This window comes from Perca flavescens, chromosome 2 (assembly GCF_004354835.1).
Source record: "Perca flavescens isolate YP-PL-M2 chromosome 2, PFLA_1.0, whole genome shotgun sequence".
NCBI classification, from domain to species: domain Eukaryota; kingdom Metazoa; phylum Chordata; class Actinopteri; order Perciformes; family Percidae; genus Perca; species Perca flavescens.
In genome coordinates, this window is record NC_041332.1 from 4,509,426 (window position 1) to 4,529,425 (window position 20,000).

At 44.9% G+C, this 20,000-nt stretch overlaps 2 protein-coding genes across 4 annotated transcripts in view; one reads left to right on the forward strand and one right to left on the reverse strand.

The window, feature by feature from the left end:
- Nucleotides 1-20,000, reverse strand: part of aplf (aprataxin and PNKP like factor) — a 50,060-nt gene that overhangs the window by 7,449 nt on the left and 22,611 nt on the right. For all 3 annotated transcript variants that reach the window (XM_028600923.1, XM_028600913.1, XM_028600930.1), the window contains 3 exons: nt 11,264-11,408; nt 6,586-6,782; nt 4,848-5,089 (listed from right to left, as the gene is read on the reverse strand). In XM_028600923.1, coding sequence (XP_028456724.1) covers nt 4,848-5,089; nt 6,586-6,782; nt 11,264-11,408 — 584 coding nt within the window. The remainder of the gene's footprint in view (nt 1-4,847; nt 5,090-6,585; nt 6,783-11,263; nt 11,409-20,000) is intronic.
- Nucleotides 14,183-19,056, forward strand: LOC114570559 (E3 ubiquitin-protein ligase TRIM21). The gene is made up of 2 exons (XM_028600888.1): nt 14,183-14,323; nt 17,095-19,056. The coding sequence occupies exon 2, from the start codon at nt 17,097-17,099 to the stop codon at nt 18,732-18,734; it is 1,638 nt and encodes a 545-aa protein (XP_028456689.1). The 5' UTR covers nt 14,183-14,323; nt 17,095-17,096; the 3' UTR covers nt 18,735-19,056.

Sequence of the window (20,000 nt, forward strand, 5' to 3'; positions counted from 1 at the left end):
GTTGGTTTTTATTTTGTCTACTTAACACATACAAACTGATGTGACTGTGTAGAGTTGCGGTGTACGGAAAATCCAATACAAACTCATGTTCATGTGTCGGTTACTGTTTTTTGGGGGGGACTTTCATTCACTCAGCGCTTCCAGCTGGATGATATTAATCGGTCAGCTGTAAAGGAGGCTCTAAAGTTTCCTCTCTCTCTCTCTGTGTGTGCACGGAGATGATTTCCCACCAGTCAGAGACGGTAGTCTGCGTCAGTTTGGGAGCTTCAAGAAGCTAAATCAACGCATGTTTCTTCACTGCAGCTTATCCCCGGGATCCAGGGTTGTCTCAGAACAAAAAACCTTTACAAGGTCCACGATTAGCTTTTGATCTTAGATTGAAGATGTGGCGTCTCTTGAGGATGAAAAGCAGAGAGACAGGAAGCAGCTGGCTGCTTTTGAGAAGCTTTTGGACCCGATTCTGTTCCTGGCTTCGCGTTCATCAGCTCGAGTGCACTTCATGTCATATTCGTTGGAAAATGAGCCACATCAAAGAGAAAGCCCTCTGGCAGGGCTTGAGATGAATTCGCCCCTTAAACCTTGTGTTTATTTAGTGCTGTGTAGAAGCTCAGCTTCTGTTGCTGTTTGTGCACGGGCGAACGCAACTGTAACTAGGGCTGGCTGCCGAACTCAATGCTTTTGCAAATCATCGAGTGAATTGCATCCATAGCATAGGCGTAGATTTAGATTTAATATTTAGACGCTCAGAAAAATATGAAAGACAACCCACTCCCCAAAAGAGGTAAAAAATAACCATTCAGGGGTCTGAAAACATGTACGGAAAACAAGAACTGTGTCTCTTCTTGGATGTCCACACACCATCTGGAACTCAACCTCGACAAGACTGAGCTCCTTTTCCTTCAAGGGAAGGCTCTCCTACCCAAGACCTGACTATAACAACTGACAACTCTGTGGTAGTCCCCACCCAGACCTCTAGAAACCTGTGGTAGTCCCCACCCAGACCTCTAGAAACCTGTGGTAGCCCCCACCCAGACCTCTAGAAACCTGTGGTAGCCCCCACCCAGACCTCTAGAAACCTGTGGTAGTCCCCACCCAGACCTCTGGAAACCTGTGGTAGCCCTCACTCAGACCTCTAGAAACCTGTGGTAGTCCCCACCCAGACCTCTAGAAACCTGTGGTAGCCCCCACCCAGACCTCTAGAAACCTGCTGTAGCCCCCACCCAGACCTCTAGAAACCTGTGGTAGCCCCCACCCAGACCTCTAGAAACCTGTTGTAGCCCCCACCCAGACCTCTAGAAACCTGCGGTAGCCCCCACTCAGACCTCTAGAAACCTGCTGTAGCCCCCACCCAGACCTCTAGAAACCTGCGGTAGCCCCCACTCAGACCTCTAGAAACCTGTGGTAGCCCCCACCCAGACCTCTAGAAACCTGTGGTAGCCCCCACCCAGACCTCTAGAAACCTGTGGTAGCCCCCACCCAGACCTCTAGAAACCTGTGGTAGCCCCCACTCAGACCTCTAGAAACCTGCTGTAGCCCCCACCCAGACCTCTAGAAACCCTGCGGTAGCCCCACTCAGACCTCTAGAAACCTGCGGTAGCCCCCACCCAGACCTCTAGAAACCTGCTGTAGCCCCCACCCAGACCTCTAGAAACCTGTGGTAGCCCCCACTCAGACCTCTAGAAACCTGCTGTAGCCCCCACCCAGACCTCTAGAAACCTGTGGTATCCCCCACTCAGACCTCTAGAAACCTGTGGTAGTCCCCACCCAGACCTCTAGAAACCTGTGGTAGCCCCCACCCAGACCTCTAGAAACCTGCGGTAGCCCCCACCCACACCTCTAGAAACCTGCGGTAGTCCCCACCCACACCTCTAGAAACCTGCGGTAGCCCCCACCCAGACCTCTAGAAACCTGCGGTAGCCCCCACCCAGACCTCTAGAAACCTGCGGTAGCCCCCACTCAGACCTCTAGAAACCTGCGGTAGCCCCCACCCAGACCTCTAGAAACCTGTGGTAGCCCCCACTCAGACCTCTAGAAACCTGTGGTAGCCCCCACCCAGACCTCTAGAAACCTGTGGTAGCCCCCACTCAGACCTCTAGAAACCTGTGGTAGCCCCCACCCAGACCTCTAGAAACCTGCTGTAGCCCCCACCCAGACCTCTAGAAACCTGCGGTAGCCCCCACTCAGACCTCTAGAAACCCTGCGGTAGCCCCACCCAGACCTCTAGAAACCTGCTGTAGCCCCCACCCAGACCTCTAGAAACCTGTGGTAGCCCCCACTCAGACCTCTAGAAACCTGCTGTAGCCCCCACCCAGACCTCTAGAAACCTGCGGTAGCCCCCACTCAGACCTCTAGAAACCTGCGGTAGTCCCCACCCAGACCTCTAGAAGCCTGTGGTAGCCCCCACCCAGATCTCTAGAAACCTGCGGTAGCCCCCACCCAGACCTCTAGAAACCTGCGGTAGCCCCCACCCACACCTCTAGAAACCTGCGGTAGTCCCCACCCACACCTCTAGAAACCTGTGGTAGCCCCCACCCAGACCTCTAGAAACCTGTGGTAGTCCCCACCCACACCTCTAGAAACCTGTGGTAGCCCCCACCCAGACCTCTAGAAACCTGTGGTAGTCCCCACCCACACCTCTAGAAACCTGTGGTAGCCCCCACCCAGACCTCTAGAAACCTGTGGTAGTCCCCACCCACACCTCTAGAAACCTGTGGTAGTCCCTACCCACACCTCTAGAAACCTGTGGTAGTCCCCACCCACACCTCTAGAAACCTGTGGTAGTCCCCACCCACACCTCTAGAAACCTGGGTGTGAGACACTCGCTGCAGCCACCCGATCGTGTAGATACATGCTGCGTAACATCAGAAGGATATAGGTCAACTTCTAACGCAAAAGGCGGCTCAGGTTCTGGTTCAGGCTCTAGTCACCTCACGTCTAGACTACTGCAACTGCCTCCTGATTGGCCTGCCTGCATGCTCCCTCCTGATTGGCCCACCTGCGTGTGCCGTCCGGCCCCCCTGCAGCTCATTCAGAACGCAGCAGCGTCGGCTTGTCTTCAACCTCCCCGATTTCTCTCTCGCGCTTATCATATCCACTGCGCCATAGAGTGGTGATGGCGGGGGGTTGAATTCCCTCTGTGATACATCAACCAATGTGTCCCTGAGCAAGACACTTAACCCCTAGTTGCTCCACAGGCGTGTGACCTCTGATATGTAACAATTGTAAGTCGCTTTGGATAAAAGCGTCAGCTAAATGACATGTAATGTAATGTAATGTAACGCTACAGCGCTCCTCTGCTCTCTTCACTGGCTACCAGTTGCTTCAAGACACTAGTACTTGCATGCAGGGCCAGGAACGGATCAGCCCCAGCTACATACATACGTACATCCAGGACATGGTCAAACCCTACACCCCGAGCCCGCCCACTCCGCTCTGCATCAGCCAACCTGCTCGCTGCTCCCCTCACAGCGAGGGAGAACTAATCCTGGCTCCTAAATGGTGGAATGAGCTCCCTAATGACATCAGGACGGCTGAAAGCCGACGCATCTTCCGCCGGAGGCTAAAACCACATCTCTTCCAAATGCACCTCAGATAATAATACTAAAAATATATATATATATATATATCTATTCTTAAAGCTGCACTTCCATATGGCTCTTTGTAGTTTGGCTTATTTAAAGCTAATGTACTTGCACTTACTACGAGTTTGCACCTTCAGGGTTGAAAGCACTCTGCTGCTAAAGTCTATATATTCTACCTCCACCTCACGGTGAACCTAACTTCTAACAATCAGTGCTCGGTTCCAAGTCTACTTATGCCCTGTCTTCTGTTGTCTGTCCTGTCCCTTTTCTTGTCTTAAATGCTCGAATTTAAGTAGACTAGTAATTGCACTTTATGTATAATCTATAATGTCCATCCATCTTCGTCTGATTATCCGGTGTCGGGTCGCGGGGGGGAGCAGCTCCAGCAGGGGACCCCAAACTTCCCTCTCCCGAGCAACATCAACCAGCTCCGACTGGGGGATCCCGAGGCATTCCCAGGCCAGGTTGGAGATATAATCCCTCCACCTAGTCCTGGGTCTTCCCCGATGTATAATGTGTGTGCACTAAATGCTGCGTGTCTCAAATGTCGTTTTTTTATATTTTTAAATGTGTAACACCACTTGATCCATGGTGAAACGTTGTTTCGTCTCACTATATACAGTGTATATGGTGGAAATGACAAGTAAACCCACTTGACTTGACTTAATTGGAAGTCTTAGCATCAGCTAAATTACATGTAATGTACATGTACAGTACAGGCCAAAAGTTTGGACACACCTTCTCATTCAATGCGTTTCCTTTTTATTTTCATGACTATTTACATTGTAGATTCTCACTGAAGGCATCAAAACTATGAATGAACACATATGGAATTATGTACTTAACAAAAAAGTGTGAAATAACTGAAAACATTCCTCAAAGTAGCCTTCCTTTAATTTTGTATTAATAAGGGAAATAATTCCACTAATTAACCCTGACAAAGCACACCTGTGAAGGTAAAACCATTTCAGGTGACTACCTCATGAAGCTCATTGAGAGAACACCAAGGGTTTGCAGAGTTATCAAAAAAAGCAAAGGGTGGCTACTTTGAAGAATCTAAAATATAAGACATGTTTTCAGTTATTTCACACTTTTTTGTTAAGTACATAATTCCATATGTGTTCATTCATAGTTTTGATGCCTTCAGTGAGAATCTACAATGGAAATAGTCACGAAAATAAAAAGGAAACGCATTGAATGAGAAGGTGTGTCTGTACTGTGCATTGCATTACTATGGAATGTTTTCTGAAGGCTACCCAGCCCTACCTGTAGCAGCTCTTCCCGTACGGACACGCCGTTCTGAGTCGCGGTCCGCTGTTCGCCGCCACGGACTCGGCTCGTTTCGTCTGCCGGCGGCAGTTTTTCGCGGCGTTTCCGTCAGCTGTGGAGGTCTCTCCGCCTCCCTCGGCCTCGTCCGTCTCCATGGGGAAGCCGTCGGACTCGTCGCTCATCTCCGACCGCTTGGATTCGCTCGGAAGACGAACCGAGGGCTGCTGGGGAGGAAGATCCTGAGGGCAGACGACAGTAACGGGCACACAACGGGTTACATAAGGCTGCGTTCACACTCAGGGCCCTATTAAAACGATCTGAGCGCAAGTTGTGTAGCGCATGGCACAGGTGTGTTTTTGCTAGTTTTGACGACGGTAAAAAAAGGGTCTGTGTGCCGGGTGCCTGGTCCTAAAGGGTTGTACTTAGTGTCTTCATTAATCAGAGGTGTGTTTTGGGCGTACAATCAACCAATATATGCACCCTAATATTTTTATTTGTAATCTTCTGCATGTGTGTGTGCTGCTGTGCGTCCCTGTGTGTGTAACAAGCATAGTGTGTGTCCCTGTGTGTGTAACAAGCATAGTGTGTGTCCCTGTGTGTGTAACAAGCATAGTGTGCGCGCGCTGTGCACGAGCCTAGGAGCCTTTTACTAATGCTCTGTTAAAATAACAATGAAATGCTGCGTTATTGACTTTAGACCAGGTTTTTGTTGGTCAATGGTGCCATCACTGTCCTGATCTGGCGAGCTCCAGTTCTCCTCCCAGATCAGTCTGGCATCTTGAGGTAGAGAAAATTTGGAGCCGTTAGCCCAACGACCGACCAATCAGCGTTGGTTTTGAGGCAGGTTAGGTAGTGATAGACAGATGGTTTATCCAATCAGCTAACCAGGATTTTCAGACAGCGGACCGGGAACCTGAAATGGTGCCTTTTATTCCTAAATTCTCGTTACACAAACGGCAAATCTCCTTTACCGACATGTTGCTTGCATGCTGAGCTAACGAGCTATGCTTTGCCTGCAGCAGCAGGGGCTTGTGGTTGTATTTTCATACGCTTCGTGGATCTGATTGGTTGATTTGGCCCGTTTATCACCAACATATAGGTGATAGACAGATGGTTTATCCAATCAGCTAACCAGGATTTTCGCCCCTTCCCAAAAGTTCTCCAACGGAAAGTTCCCAGATGGATATGCCGAGCAAATGCGAAGCGATCCATCTGGCGGATGGTCCATTACACCTCCCTGTAAGACCATTACACCCATGGGCGCAAAAATGGGGGCAGGTGCATTTGCTATTCAAACAACGGCGGGAAACTGACAACTGGGTCGGTCTTAAACTGGCAAAGAAACTTGCGTCGGGTGTAAGACCCTAATGAGTCTTTTTTTGACAAGAAAAAGTTGACTGGGGCCAGAGCTGCGCGATATGGAGAACATCAAATATCACCATATTTTAGACCAAATACCTTGATGTCGATAATGTAGCATTAACTATTGGTGCTTTCCCAAAATATTAACACAATGAGATTAGATTTTTTTTCGTCTGAATGCACCCTCACATTACTCCAAATTACAACTCAAAAGGTGAGACTGACAGGAGACTTTATTTGGGGCAAAAATTATTAATTTGTGGGAAACAAATAAACAGAAAAGCAGTTAAAACGTGTGTGTGTGTGTGTGTGTGTGTGTGTGTGTGTGTGTGTGTGTGTGTGTTTGTGATATCAGCCACCGACTGTACTCAACTGTTTTTGACTGAGATGCCGTCTGTTCCTCATCGCTCCTCTTCCTCCGCCTCTTCTTTGGCCTCTCCTCCTCCTCCTCCTCCTCCTCGCTAAGCCCCGCCCCCTGCAGTGAGGAGGTTTTGGGGGGCGTGGCCTGTTTGGCTGCTGCTCCTTTACCGCTGGCGGGCGGCGCTTTACTTCGCTTAGCAGCTGGTGGAACTAAAACACAGAAACTAAAGTCACTCCAGAGGATTTTACAGCCACTAGAGGCCAGCAATAAAACAAAATAAATCTATAAAATGAACTGCTGAAAGGGCTACATGACATGATACAAGGACAATATGCACATCGCAATAACGATATCACCTACTAAGTAAACAGATATTAGTGTTCTCAGTTCTGCAGCTTTCAGTTTTCTGCTAAAACACAAAAAAACTGGTTGTTGAGTTTGAAACAAATGAGAGGAAATCATTTCCAACTTTCTTTTATTGAACAAATTGAACGTTGAATTCAATATAAAAAGCAGCAAAAAAAAAAAAGGATGACAGTATAGTACATGAGAGAAAAAGTACTTAATTACTGTACTTTCCACCACTGCAAACTAGTCCAACTCTCGCTGCAACTGTGAGCACACTTCTGCCTCCTTTCTCCTGAGAGTCGAGTCCACACTGAGAGCATCACGAGTTCCTCTTTTTTCATTTAGGAAACTGGAGGCCCGTCAGTAGCAGAGCAGAGACGTCTGCTTTGCTTCGGAGGAAATATTACAGCAGCAGCAGAGACGGCGGAGATCAGACTTGTCAAGAGTGGTTTTGAGGTGCAGTGAGAGTCCCCCGCACAGGAAACCGGAAACATCTAGCCTGGATGCCAGCCCAACTTAGCCCTGCCCACAACATCTGAGGTCGGAAAGTTTCGGTGTGGACCTGATCCGTTGTGGAGCAACTATGCTCGAACTAGGGCCGGGCAATATATCGATATCGTGATCTGAGACTAGATATCGTCTTAGATTTTGGATATCGTGATATGACACAGGTGTCTTTTCCTGGTTTTAAAGGCTGCATTACAGTAAAGTGATGTACTGTTCTGAACTAACCAGACTGTTGTAGCTGTTCTATTATTTGCCTTTTCCCCACTTAGACATTATGTCCACATTACTGGCGATTATTTATCTAAAATCTAAGTGTGAAGATATTTTGTTAGAAAACCTAGAATATCGCCGCAATATCGATATCGAGGTATTTGGTCAAGAATATCGTGATATCTGATTTTCTCCATATCGCCCAACCCTAGAGGTGTTTGGACCAATCAAATTGTCAGTGGGGTGGGCTTTATACGATGATGGACAGATGATCAACAGTAACGTAAATCAACCACTTCACCAAAGAGCGCTTGGGTTTGAATTTGTTTACAACAAAAGGTGGCTGCCGCTGGAGAAAATGAGATGTGTAGATTCCTCCGTGGCGTCTGTTAGAGAAGATATCGACAGCGCATTCGTTTTAAAAGAGGAACAGAGAACCGGGATCGGAAAGATGATTTGGGGGGAGATCACTTGATTTCCATCAAACTGCAGTTGCCGCAATTTCATCGCATAAAAGTGCCTAAATATCCGGTATATTCCATCGCATTTTTTAAGAAAACGTGCCGCATAGTCAAGGATTTTTCCCCGCAACAATCACAAAAAAACTCCACATTTTTCGGGAAGGACTGGATTTTGCAGTTGAATTTGGTAACGGTGAAGTTTTGGTTCTGAATTTGTGAACTTTAAAATTGAGTTGTGGAAAATGTGAAGCAATAAATTCAGAGAAAACATTTTTAAAGATAGAAAGAGAGACAAAGAGAGAGAGAGAGAGAGAGAGAGAGAGACAGAGAGAGACAAAGAGAGAGAGAGAGACAGAGAGAGAGAGACACAGAGACAGAGAGAGACAGAGAGACCGAGAGACAGAGAGAGACAGAGAGACCGAGAGAGAGACCGAGAGACAGAGAGAGACACAGAGAGAGAGAACAGAGAGACAGATCGAGGGAGAGAGAAAGAGAGAGAGACAAAGAGACAGAGAGACAGAGAGACAGAGAGACACAGAGACCAAGAGAGAGACCGAGAGACACAGAGACAGAGAGAGAACAGAGAGACAGATAGAGGGAGAGAGAGAGAGAGAGAGAGAGAGACAAAGAGAGAGAGAGAGACAGAGAGACCGAGAGAGAGACAGAGAGACCGAGAGAGAGACCGAGAGACACAGAGAGAGAGAGACACAGAGACAGAGAGAGACAGAGAGACCGAGAGACAGAGAGAGACAGAGAGACCGAGAGAGAGACCGAGAGACACAGAGAGAGAGAACAGAGAGACAGATCGAGGGAGAGAGAAAGAGAGAGAGACAAAGAGACAGAGAGAGACAGAGAGACACAGAGACAGAGAGACCAAGAGAGAGACCGAGAGACACAGAGACAGAGAGAGAACAGAGAGACAGATAGAGGGAGAGAGAGAGAGACAGAAAGAGAGACCCCCCCCGTCCTCTATTATGTGCTGAGTGTCCTGATATCGATGTGATATGAAAGGCTGAACTGTTCAAACTAATCCCAGCAGTCAGCCTCAGACTCTCGGTCGCCTCCAGCTGCTCTGTAACGTCAACCGATGACGTCGCCGTAGCAACTGGACAACATCACCTGAACACAGACTCTCCGTCCCTCACCAGACACTTTGGGGGATTAGAAGTGAACGTGTCCCACGGCACAAAGGGCTTTAAAAACCGTTTGAATCCTGGTTCAACAATGTGTAAAAGCCCTTTGTAAGATTATATTAGTGCAGCTACCGTAAGGACCCAAATATCAGGACCACCCTCTCTCTGGAAGAAATACCTTTTTGAAGACCAACTCTTGTTTTTATAAACAACATAATATCATTTGAAAACAATATTAACAACACATTGACTAAACTAAAAGGTAGGCTGTTGATTTTAAACATCTTTTAAATTGTTTTCAATACTGTTTGGATGACATTTTCACATTTAAAAGTGCCGTAGGTAGGGTTGTGAAGGTCCAGGACTTTTTAACATTTAAAATTTTAACATCGACAACTTCTCAGTCTCCTAGGCCCCTCCCCCCACAAGGGAGAATGAATGTGTGTGCATGAGCAGTGATTAACATGCAGTTAGACAGGCTGTAGGTGGAGCCAGAGGAGCCAGATATTATTTATTTTAAATGACCTGCTTCATGTAGTTCTACTGGAACATAGGGTTCTATAAGGCTTACCTACTGCACTTTAAATGAACAACCTATGGTTTTAACCTTAACCCTTGTGTTGTCTTTCTGTTCACCGTGTAACTTTTTGTTTTTCTGGGTCAAAATTTGAATTTTTTTGTGTTTGCCCCCCACGTTTTTGAAGCTTTTCCCAACATTTGTCACTTTTGTAAGTTTTAAGGGAACCATCCACGTTATTTCTTTTGAAAATTTGGTTGAAAGCAACCCAAATTTCTGACATAGAAACTTTAAGAAAATGGGTCAAATTTGAGCCCCGAGGACAACAGGAGGATTAAATACCATACAAATTAAAGTAAACTGTGCAACCTCTCAGACCTTCCTCCACAGCGCTGCGATGGAAGGTCTGGCTATAGTCCACACAGCATTCCTGGATGGGAGAACAACCTGCTCTGTGTTTATTGGCATTTCTTTAAACCAATCACAGTCGTTGTGGGGGCGGGGCTAAGCTCCAGACGGAGCCACAGTGCCTCTGCTAAATGGTCTCAGGAAGGAACCGGTTCTGGTGGAACATGTGGACCTTCAGAAGTAGTTTTAGTCAGAGGGATAGGGATATATAGACTAAATGTACTCTGACTGTTAATTTAATGATTTCTTATTATTATAATGTTTCCAAATTGTTACTATTCCTCTCTTGAATGTACTTGTATTGTTTATATTTACAATGTGTTTCTATGCCTCGGTAAAGCGTATTGAGTTGCCTTGTGTATGAATTGTGCTATACAGATAAAAACAAATAAACATGACTTGCCTCAAAAATATATGTCATCAGTCGAGCTACGGAATAAATATAAAAACAAAAGACTGAACAAAACAAAAAAAGATACACATATACTGATATTCTTACACACATTTAATTTAAAGCTCCTGTTGTTCTCAGGTCAAATTTGACCCATTTTCAAAACGTTTCTATATCAGAAATTTGGGTTTTCTTTCAACCAAATTTTAAAACAATGTGGATGGTAAAATAAATGATCAGTTCGCTACTTTCATTGAATTTAGGTGTTTTATTTAATTTTATAGCGTGTAAAGAAAAATTTATAATAGAATGTTGAAAAAACATAGGAAAAAAATGAAAACAACAAAAAAAGAAAAGAAAAAAGTGACAAAAACGTCAGGATAATCTTCAAAAAAGTCCGGAAAATGACAAAAAAATAAGAAAAGTTCAAAAAAGCGCAGAAAAATATTGACAGAAATTTCGAAAAAAGTGTCGAAAAAGACAACCCAAAAGCAAAAACAAAAAAAAAGTTGCATCATGGTTGACGGGGGCGACAACACAAGGGTTAATGCCTTCTAAAAACTTAATGGACATTTTAAGACGCGGAATTAAAAAAAAATGGGAAATGATGACCCAATAAATGTATTAAGATGTAAAGAGACGATCACAGGTCTGAGTAGTTCAGGTTTAAGTTTGTCAGATGAAAAAAGCAATAAATCCATGAAAGATGAAATACCTTTGGGACTGGAGGAAGAGGAGGAGGGACTCTGTGTATGTGCCACCGCCGTCATCATCCACGCCGGTAAAACTCTCCTCTTGGTTACAGGCGGAGGGACGGGTCTTCGGTTGTCCTCCTCTTCCGTTGGCTGTGCACAGTCTGCCTACATGAAAAAAACGGAAGAAAAACTGTTTTCATTATCTCATTATCATCCCAGCTGCTGCTGGAAACACTGGCCATCTTAAAAGGAACACGCTGACTTATTGGGACTTTGTCTTATTCCATCTAATCTAGTTTAGCACAGGTCCTGGAGGTAACCGGCTCCATCTAATCTAGTTTAGCACAGGTCCTGGAGGTAACCGGCTCCATCTAGTCTAGCTTAGCACAGGTCCTGGAGGTAACCGGCTCCATCTAGTCTAGCTTAACACAGATCCTGGAGGTAACCGGCTCCATCTAGCCTAGCTTAGCACAGGTCCTGGAGGTAACCGGCTCCATCTAGCCTAGCTTAGCACAGATCCTGGAGGTAACCGGCTCCATCTAGCCTAGCTTAGCACAGGTCCTGGAGGTAACCGGCTCCATCTAGTCTAGCTTAGCACAGGTCCTGGAGGTAACCGGCTCCATCTAGTCTAGCTTAGCACAGATCCTGGAGGTAACTGGCTCCATCTAGCCTAGCTTAGCACAGATCATGGAGGTAACCGGCTCCATCTAGTCTAGCTTAGCACAGATCCTGGAGGTAACCGGCTCCATCTAGTCTAGCTTAGCCCAGATCCTGGAGGTAACCGGCTCCATCTAGCCTAGCTTAGCACAGATCCTGGAGGTAACCGGCTCCATCTAGCCTAGCTTAGCACAGGTCTTGGAGGTAACCGGCTCCATCTAGCCTAGCTTAGAACAGATCATGGAGGTAACCGGCTCCATCTAGCCTAGCTTAGCACAGGTCCTGGAGGTAACCGGCTCCATCTAGCCTAGCTTAGCACAGATCCTGGAGGTAACCGGCTCCATCTAGCCTAGCTTAGCACAGGTCCTGGAGGTAACCGGCTCCATCTAGCCTAGCTTAGCACAGATCATGGAGGTAACCGGCTCCATCTAGTCTAGCTTAGCACAGATCCTGGAGGTAACCGGCTCCATCTAGTCTAGCTTAGCACAGATCCTGGAGGTAACCGGCTCCATCTAGCCTAGCTTAGCACAGATCCTGGAGGTAACCGGCTCCATCTAGCCTAGCTTCGCACAGATCCTGGAAGTAACCGGCTCCATCTAGTCTAGTTTAGCACAGATCCTGGAGGTAACCGGCTACGCCAACATGTTCCTATTTCCATGTTGTGATTTGTATAGTCACGGTGTGTAAGAATAACAAGGTCACATGACACACAGCCATCTTCTAACCGTATACATACTGGGGACTATATTCTCAGAAGGCGAAGCACTGCTACTTCTGCTACTTGGGTGGATTGATTTGCACACGAGGAGCCCCGTGGTGACGAGCAGAGAGTTTGCCTCAGAATTGGAGTAAGATCACTCCGCCCAAGTAGCAGAGAGTAGCAGTGCTTCGCCTTCTGAGAATATAGTCCCCAGTATGTATACGGTACGCCTTATTTGTGTTTCATAGGATGGCAAAAACATGTCCCGCCCTACTCTGCCTTACTATGCCTTGGATTGTCTTACTCTGACTTTCTTACAATACCCTAACCAATCTTATTCCTCAGGTCTAAACCTAACCAATGCAACCAACAAAGGCAACTAGTACTAGCCAATCAGAGGCAGAAGAGGGCGGGTCATTTCCCCGCCATCTTAGGAAACGCACAAATCTTACAGCCTGAGCCATTGTTTTTTGTTTTCCAATCAGAAGCGATAGAACAGGGGTGGCCAACCACTTTAGCATAAAGAGCCACAAAAAAACACGCACCATAGCAAAAAGCCACACAACACATGCAGGTCCACATTACAACAGCAACAGTGACTTCCAGGTCATAATACATAGCAGTTTTCATAGTTTTTTTTTTTTCTTTCTTAGATTGACTCAGTGGGAAACCTGACAGTCTTTGTTATCCACAATCCTTTTTAGGGCTGGTTGTACTCAGTTGTGGCCACTCGAAGCGACTCTTTCACTCATTTGTCACTAGAGGGGCTTTAACACAATCTGATTCAGCAGTGAAAGGGTTAATGAGGAAGCTGTTTTTCCTCAGGTTGCAGAATCTGTCCATAAAAAACACATTTTTTATTTTAAAATAATTGGCAAATGTATTGGCAGATGCATTCAAATGTTGTTGTTTTTTTACTTATCTGAAATGTTTCAAAAAGTAAAAAATTAAAATCCACCAATAACACAGTACACAGTAAGAGCCTCAAAGGAGCAGGCAAAGAGCCGCCCGCATACAGCTCAAGAGCCACAGGTTCGCCACCCCTGCGATAGAATATGGGTAAGAGCATGCACCCCAAGTCCTTTGCAGCGGCCTGGGTTTTAATCCAACATGTGGCCCTTTGCTGTGTGTCATAGCCCATCTCTCTCCCACCTTTCCTGTCTATCCACGGTCACTCTGAAATAAAGGGAAAAAAGCCCCCAAAAAAATAATCATAAAAAAAGAGAAGCGATAGAATATGGTGATATGGATAAAAGACATTTTTTTGGAATAAAGAAGCACAATAAAAACAAGTATTGGACTTTATTGTGTTCTCATTGATATGTTGCATATTTGTGTGACGGCTCTCCCTTTTTTGTCCAATAAACTAAACTAAACTCTTCTGGTTAAAGTCAAGCTGATGAACCTTAAAGTTCCAACAAACACAATAACCTGTTAGTTATTGCATGACCTTTGCTCCATATGAACCAGACAACATCCTGGTATTTCACAATAACCGTGTAAATCTGAGGAAACCTAACCTAACACAAGAGGTGCAGTGAGAGGAGGAGCAACACTGGAAAGAGGAGAGCTTCAGCGTCACACTCCAGAAATGAAAGTGAAGTTAGTCAGAGTGTCAGCCACGCTGCAGTCGAGACAAGTCTCTGTTTCTCTCTGAAAGAAAACTCAAACTGACTTCATCAGGTCTTTCTCAACAACACAGCAGAGTCTCTGACAAACACCGGTGAGTACAGCTGATCACATTTACACTTTCTACAACCAGGATTAACACTAAACTTCAGCTCTACTCAGACAGGAAGTTCCTCTCTTTTCATTTCTTGTGAAATTGGTAACAATATAACTATGGCTGTTTGTCCACAGGCCCACTATACAGTAGCTAACAGCTTTAAATACTCTCTCTGTGTCAGTTCTCAGGACTTTAGGAACTTCTGTCTGTGGTTTTCTGTCCGTTTACAGCTTCCTCTATTTCCTCTGGCTGTTTCACAATAAAAGCTTTTAAACAGAGAACCAGTGGGAGGGTTTTATTGTGAAGCAGCTGGAGGAAATGTAATGTGTTCAAGTAAGCAGAACTTTGTTAGCAGTGCTGTTCTATAATAAAACTTGGACACAGGGGCAGAGTGAGGGTCTGGCTTCTGGGGGTCCAGCCCACCCGAATGTTTTCTCAAATGCCTCAAATCTTTTAGGGTTTTAAAACCTGCAAACCAATGGAGCACTTTACTGGGGAAATATCACCATTCGTTGTGTGAACTCTATTCCAGCGTAGTGTAACAAAAGTAGGTTTCTATCATGTGATGTTATTCATACCAATTTCTTAACCCTCCTTATGTACCCTAATTAAAAAATAGTAACATAAAAAATGTTTTGCCTCTTTTTAGGTGGCAGAAGTGAAAAATTAGTCATCCTCAACATTTGTTGTGTTCTGATTTAAGAATGATGGAGACAGTTGGAAAACAGTTAAAGCGTAACTCTCGCCAAAATGCAACCTATGGTCTTTTTGTGAATGTACTAGTCAAACTTTTGTTTAAAAGCATATTTAGGACGGAAACACCACTTTTAAGATTGACTGTATTCTCGTTTTCGGTCAAATGGCCTTTTGAATGGGAGTGGTAGAGGCACTACTATGATCGCATCAAAATCACTATTTTTACTTTGCTCCAAGTATCACCAGGAGCTCTACACATGAACTCAGCATTGTGAACATTGTTTGTGGACACAAAGTCTACTAAAAAGAAAGGTTTTCAACAACACACTTTAGTAGTTGGTTTTTTTTTGCTCGCCGCCATCTTGCAGGTCAAACAGAGTCAATCTCCAAATGCATGCTGCTTTTTGGATGTTTTTATATAGGCCTTAGTGGTCCCCTAATACTGTATCTGAAGTCTCTTTTATATAGACCTTAGTGGTTCCCTAATACTGTATCTGAAGTCTCTTTTATATAGACCTTAGTGGTCCCCTAATACTGTATCTGAAGTCTCTTTTATATAGGCCTTAGTGGTCCCCTAATACTGTATCTGAAGTCTCTTTTATATAGACCTTAGTGGTCCCCTAATACTGTATCTGAAGTATCTTTTATATAGACCTTAGTGTTCCCCTAATACTGTATCTGAAGTCTCTTTTATATAGACCTTAGTGGTCCCCTAATACTGTATCTGAAGTCTCTTTTATATAGACCTTAGTGGTCCCCTAATACTGTATCTGAAGTCTCTTTTATATAGACCTTAGTGGTCCCCTAATACTGTATCTGAAGTCTCTTTCCTGAAAATCAGCCTTGGTGCAGAATTACAGCCACTAGAGCCAGTCCCACAATGAGCTTTCCTTAGGATGTGCCATTTCTGTGTCTGTAGCTTTAAATGCTATTGAAGAGGAGCAAGGGGGAGCAAGGTGGAGGGTGGGGGTGTGGCCTTGACCAAACTTGTTTGCAAGCCATGACTGTTCTCTGGGTGGGCAAAGCAGAGAAAGGGGAGGTAACCTTTCCCATTATGACGGCCTAAGGAGCAAGATTCCTGATTGGTCCATCGGAGCTTTTATTTTCTCAAAGGCAGAGCAGGATACCCAGGGCTCGGTTTACACCTATCACCATTTCTAGCCTAAGATTAAAACTCAAACTAGGGTTTTATTTTAGAATTAAATCTTGCCTCTCGTTCGAATCTAGAAAGAGGCTGGTCGCTGACACTTTCATGTCTGTACTTGATTATGGTGATGTTTTATATATGCATGCTTCGTTTAAAGGTCTACATGCACTAGACACTGTATACCATGGAGCTCTGAGGTTCATCACTGGTATGAAAGCCCTCACTCACCACTGTGAACTATACGAACGTGTTGGATGGCCTCCTTTACCAACACGGAGACTTCAACACTGGCATACTCTCATATACAAAGCTATTTTAGGTCTCCTTCCATCCTACCTTCTGACCTATATCAATGTAAACAGTACCGGGACCTACAATCTTCGTTCCCAGGATCTTTTCATTCTGTCTGTTCCAAAGGTTAGAACTGAGCTGGGGAAAAAGGCCTTTAACTTTGCTGCTCCCTCTACATGGAACAAGTTACAGAAATCCATGAAACTTACCGAACTAGTCTCATTGGTCGTTTTTAAGAAGATGTTGTTTGACTTGGAGGCAGTCACATCTGGCTGTAGATGTTTTACCTGATTTGGTTAAGATTGTGGTTGACTTTGAGGGATTTGCTGTTTCAGTTGTTTTGTGTTCTTAGTGTTTTTGTGTATTTTGTATTTGCATGTACTGTATGTGTGGTTGTACTGCTGCCTGCCTTGGCCAGGACACTCTTGAAAAAGAGATTTTTAATCTCAATGAGTTTCTTCCTGGTTAAATAAAGGTTAAATAAATAAAAAATAAGCCACTGGGGGACCATAGGCAGGCTGGGGGAACTCATATTAGTGTTAAAAAACCTCAAAAAGTGAAATTGTCATGTCATTGGACCTTTAAAACTGCATTTTGGATTTAATGTTTTTCTTTTCGTTCACACTGTGTGTAGATATGGCTGCTGCAAACTATCTGCCATCTGAAGATCAGTTTCTGTGCCCTATCTGTCTGGATGTGTTCACTGATCCTGTCACCACATCATGTGGACACAACTTCTGCAAAAACTGCATCAATGAACACTGGAATACTAATGACCAGTATCTGTGTCCGATGTGTAAAAAGGTTTTCAACACAAAACCTGAGCTGCACGTCAACACTTTCATCTCTGAGATGGTTGATCAGTTCAGACAGTCAGCTCAACAGAAAGCCAGCAGCAGCAGCTCAGAGCAACAAGTGTCCAAACCAGGAGAAGTTCCCTGTGACGTCTGCACTGGAACCAAACTGAAGGCCCTGAAGTCCTGCCTGGTGTGTCTGGCCTCCTACTGTGAGACTCACCTGGAGCCTCATCTGACCATGTCAGGTCTGAAAAGACATCAGCTGATCGACCCTGTGGAGAACCTGGAAGGCAGGATGTGTACGAAGCACGATAAACCTCTGGAGCTGTTCTGTAAGACCGACCAGACATGTGTCTGCATGCTCTGCCATGTTTCAGACCACAAGATGCATGATGTTGTTCCTCTGAAAGAAGGATATGAAGGAAAGAAGGCAGAGCTGGAGGCTGAAATCCAGCAGATGATCCAGAAGAGACGACTGAAGATTCAGGAGATCAAACACTCAGTCGACCTCAGTGAGGAAGATGCAGACAGAGAGATAGCAGAAGGTGTTCAGGTCTTCACTTCTCTGAAGGAGTCTGTTGAGAGAGGCCTGAATGAGCTCATCAACACCATCAAAGAGAAGCAGAAAACAACAGAAAAACAGGCCGAAGCTTTCATCAAAGAGCTGGAACAGGAAATCTCTGAGCTGATGAAGAGAAGCACTGAGGTGGAGCAGCTCTCACGCTCTGAAGACCACCTCCATCTTCTCCAGAGTGTCCAGTCCCTAAACATCCAACAACCTCCACCCACCAAGAACTGGACAGAGGTCAGCCTCCGTCCATCATCATATGAGGGGACTGTGGTGAAAGCTGTGGTTCAGCTGGAGGAGAAACTCAGTAAAGAGATGAAGAAGCTGCTTGAGTCTGAGCTGAAGAGGATCCAGCAGTATGCAGTGGATGTGACTCTTGATCCTGATACAGCATATCCCTATCTCATCTTGTCTGATGATGGGAAACAAGTGTATGATGGTGATGTGAGGAAGAATCTCCCAAACAACCCAGAGAGATTTTCTTATTGTGCTTGTGTTTTAGGAAAACCGAGTTTCTCTTCAGGCAGATTTTACTTTGAGGTTCAAGTTAAAGGAAAGACTGAATGGGATTTAGGAGTGGCCAGAGAGTCTGTCAACAGGAAGGGAAACATCACACTGAGCCCTGAGAATGGTTTCTGGACTATATGGATGATAAATGGAAATGAGTACGAAGCTCTAGCTGACCCTCGTGTCCGTCTCTCTCTGAAGTCTCCTCCTCAGAAGGTGGGGGTGTTTGTGGATTATGAGGAGGGTCTGGTCTCCTTTTATGACGTAGATGCTGCAGCTCTTATCTACTCCTTTACTGGCTGCTCCTTCACTGAGAAACTCTTCCCATTCTTCTATACTGGTAATAATGATGGTGGAAAAAACTCTGCCCCTCTGATCATCTCTCCTGTCAGAGTAAACTAATCACTCATCTTATTTCATGTATTGATTTATTTAAAAATTATAATTGACATCTTATTTGGTTTCCTGTGGGGATTGATTTACACTTCATTATCAAGATTTTTTACTATATGTATCTGATGACAGAGTCAACACATTCATTTGATGAATCATGACACACATTATGTGGATATCTATTTCAACCTCTGTTAAACCCACAGACATTTATTATAACTCCCAGAAGAAATCAGTTTCTAAAGACACCAAATATGTCAAGATGAAGTTTGCGTGGGCATGCGCGGGCTGCGTGAGAGACCAGAGAGCCTAGAGCTCTACATGTAAGTAAGAAATGAGTTATTTTTGGGTATATATGAAGACTAGATCACGCAACAAGCCAGAGACGAAGGTAGTAAACATGGCCAGATTTGATGATCTGGAGCATAAGCTTGACAAACTTTTGGAAATGCAAACAGCAGGAAATACACTCATGGCATCATTTGCTAAGCGACTGGACTCCAGCGATAAGACAGTGGAATTACTCAATAGTGGTAAACAATACAAGCTCATGACAAGGATATACTACACTAAATATATAAAATAATAAAAATGTGATACATATATCTCGCCTGTTTGTGATAAGGAGACAATAATACATGCTTTCTGGGAATGTGAGAAGGTTTGTAAGGGTTGGTTAGAGATCCAAAAATGGATGACCAAAACTTGTAAAATCAAAATTGATTTCACAGTATCTTCCAAAATACATACAATCTTAAATACCCCATTGGATGGATGGTCCTTTTCTCCTCCTTGGTATAAAAAAGTTTTAAAGTATTGGGAGGATACAGAGGCCCCATCACTACAGCAATGGAAGGGACTAATGAAATACTATTTAAGTATACAGGGCTCGACATTAAGGCTTGTCCGCTTGTCCGGGACAAGTGGATTTTTTGTAGGACAAGTGGAAGAGAAATTTACTTGCCCCACTGGACAAGTTAAAACTCAAACAAATCAAAATGCCACTCATTTTGTCAATGTTACAGAATTGAAACAAATACATATTTTACCCCACAATCCCGGGCAGCGGGTCGGCGGGCCGCTAACGTTAGACCCAGCCCGCTGTTCAGCGCATTCCAAAAAGCGAAGCAGCATGAAAGCACGGCGAGCTAGCCGGTGTTAGCTTGCTAACTCCACCTTAACGTTACCTCCTCGCCACATCGTTCACAGAAAACAAGCTGAAAACAGAAGTCACTCGTGGCGATAGCAATGTGCTTTGTGTGGATGAAGCATTAT

What these genes read in the sequence shown, in the direction of transcription:
- LOC114570559 (XM_028600888.1), top strand. Translation starts at nt 17,097, where the DNA reads ATGGCTGCTGCAAACTATCTGCCATCTGAAGATCAGTTTCTGTGCCCT.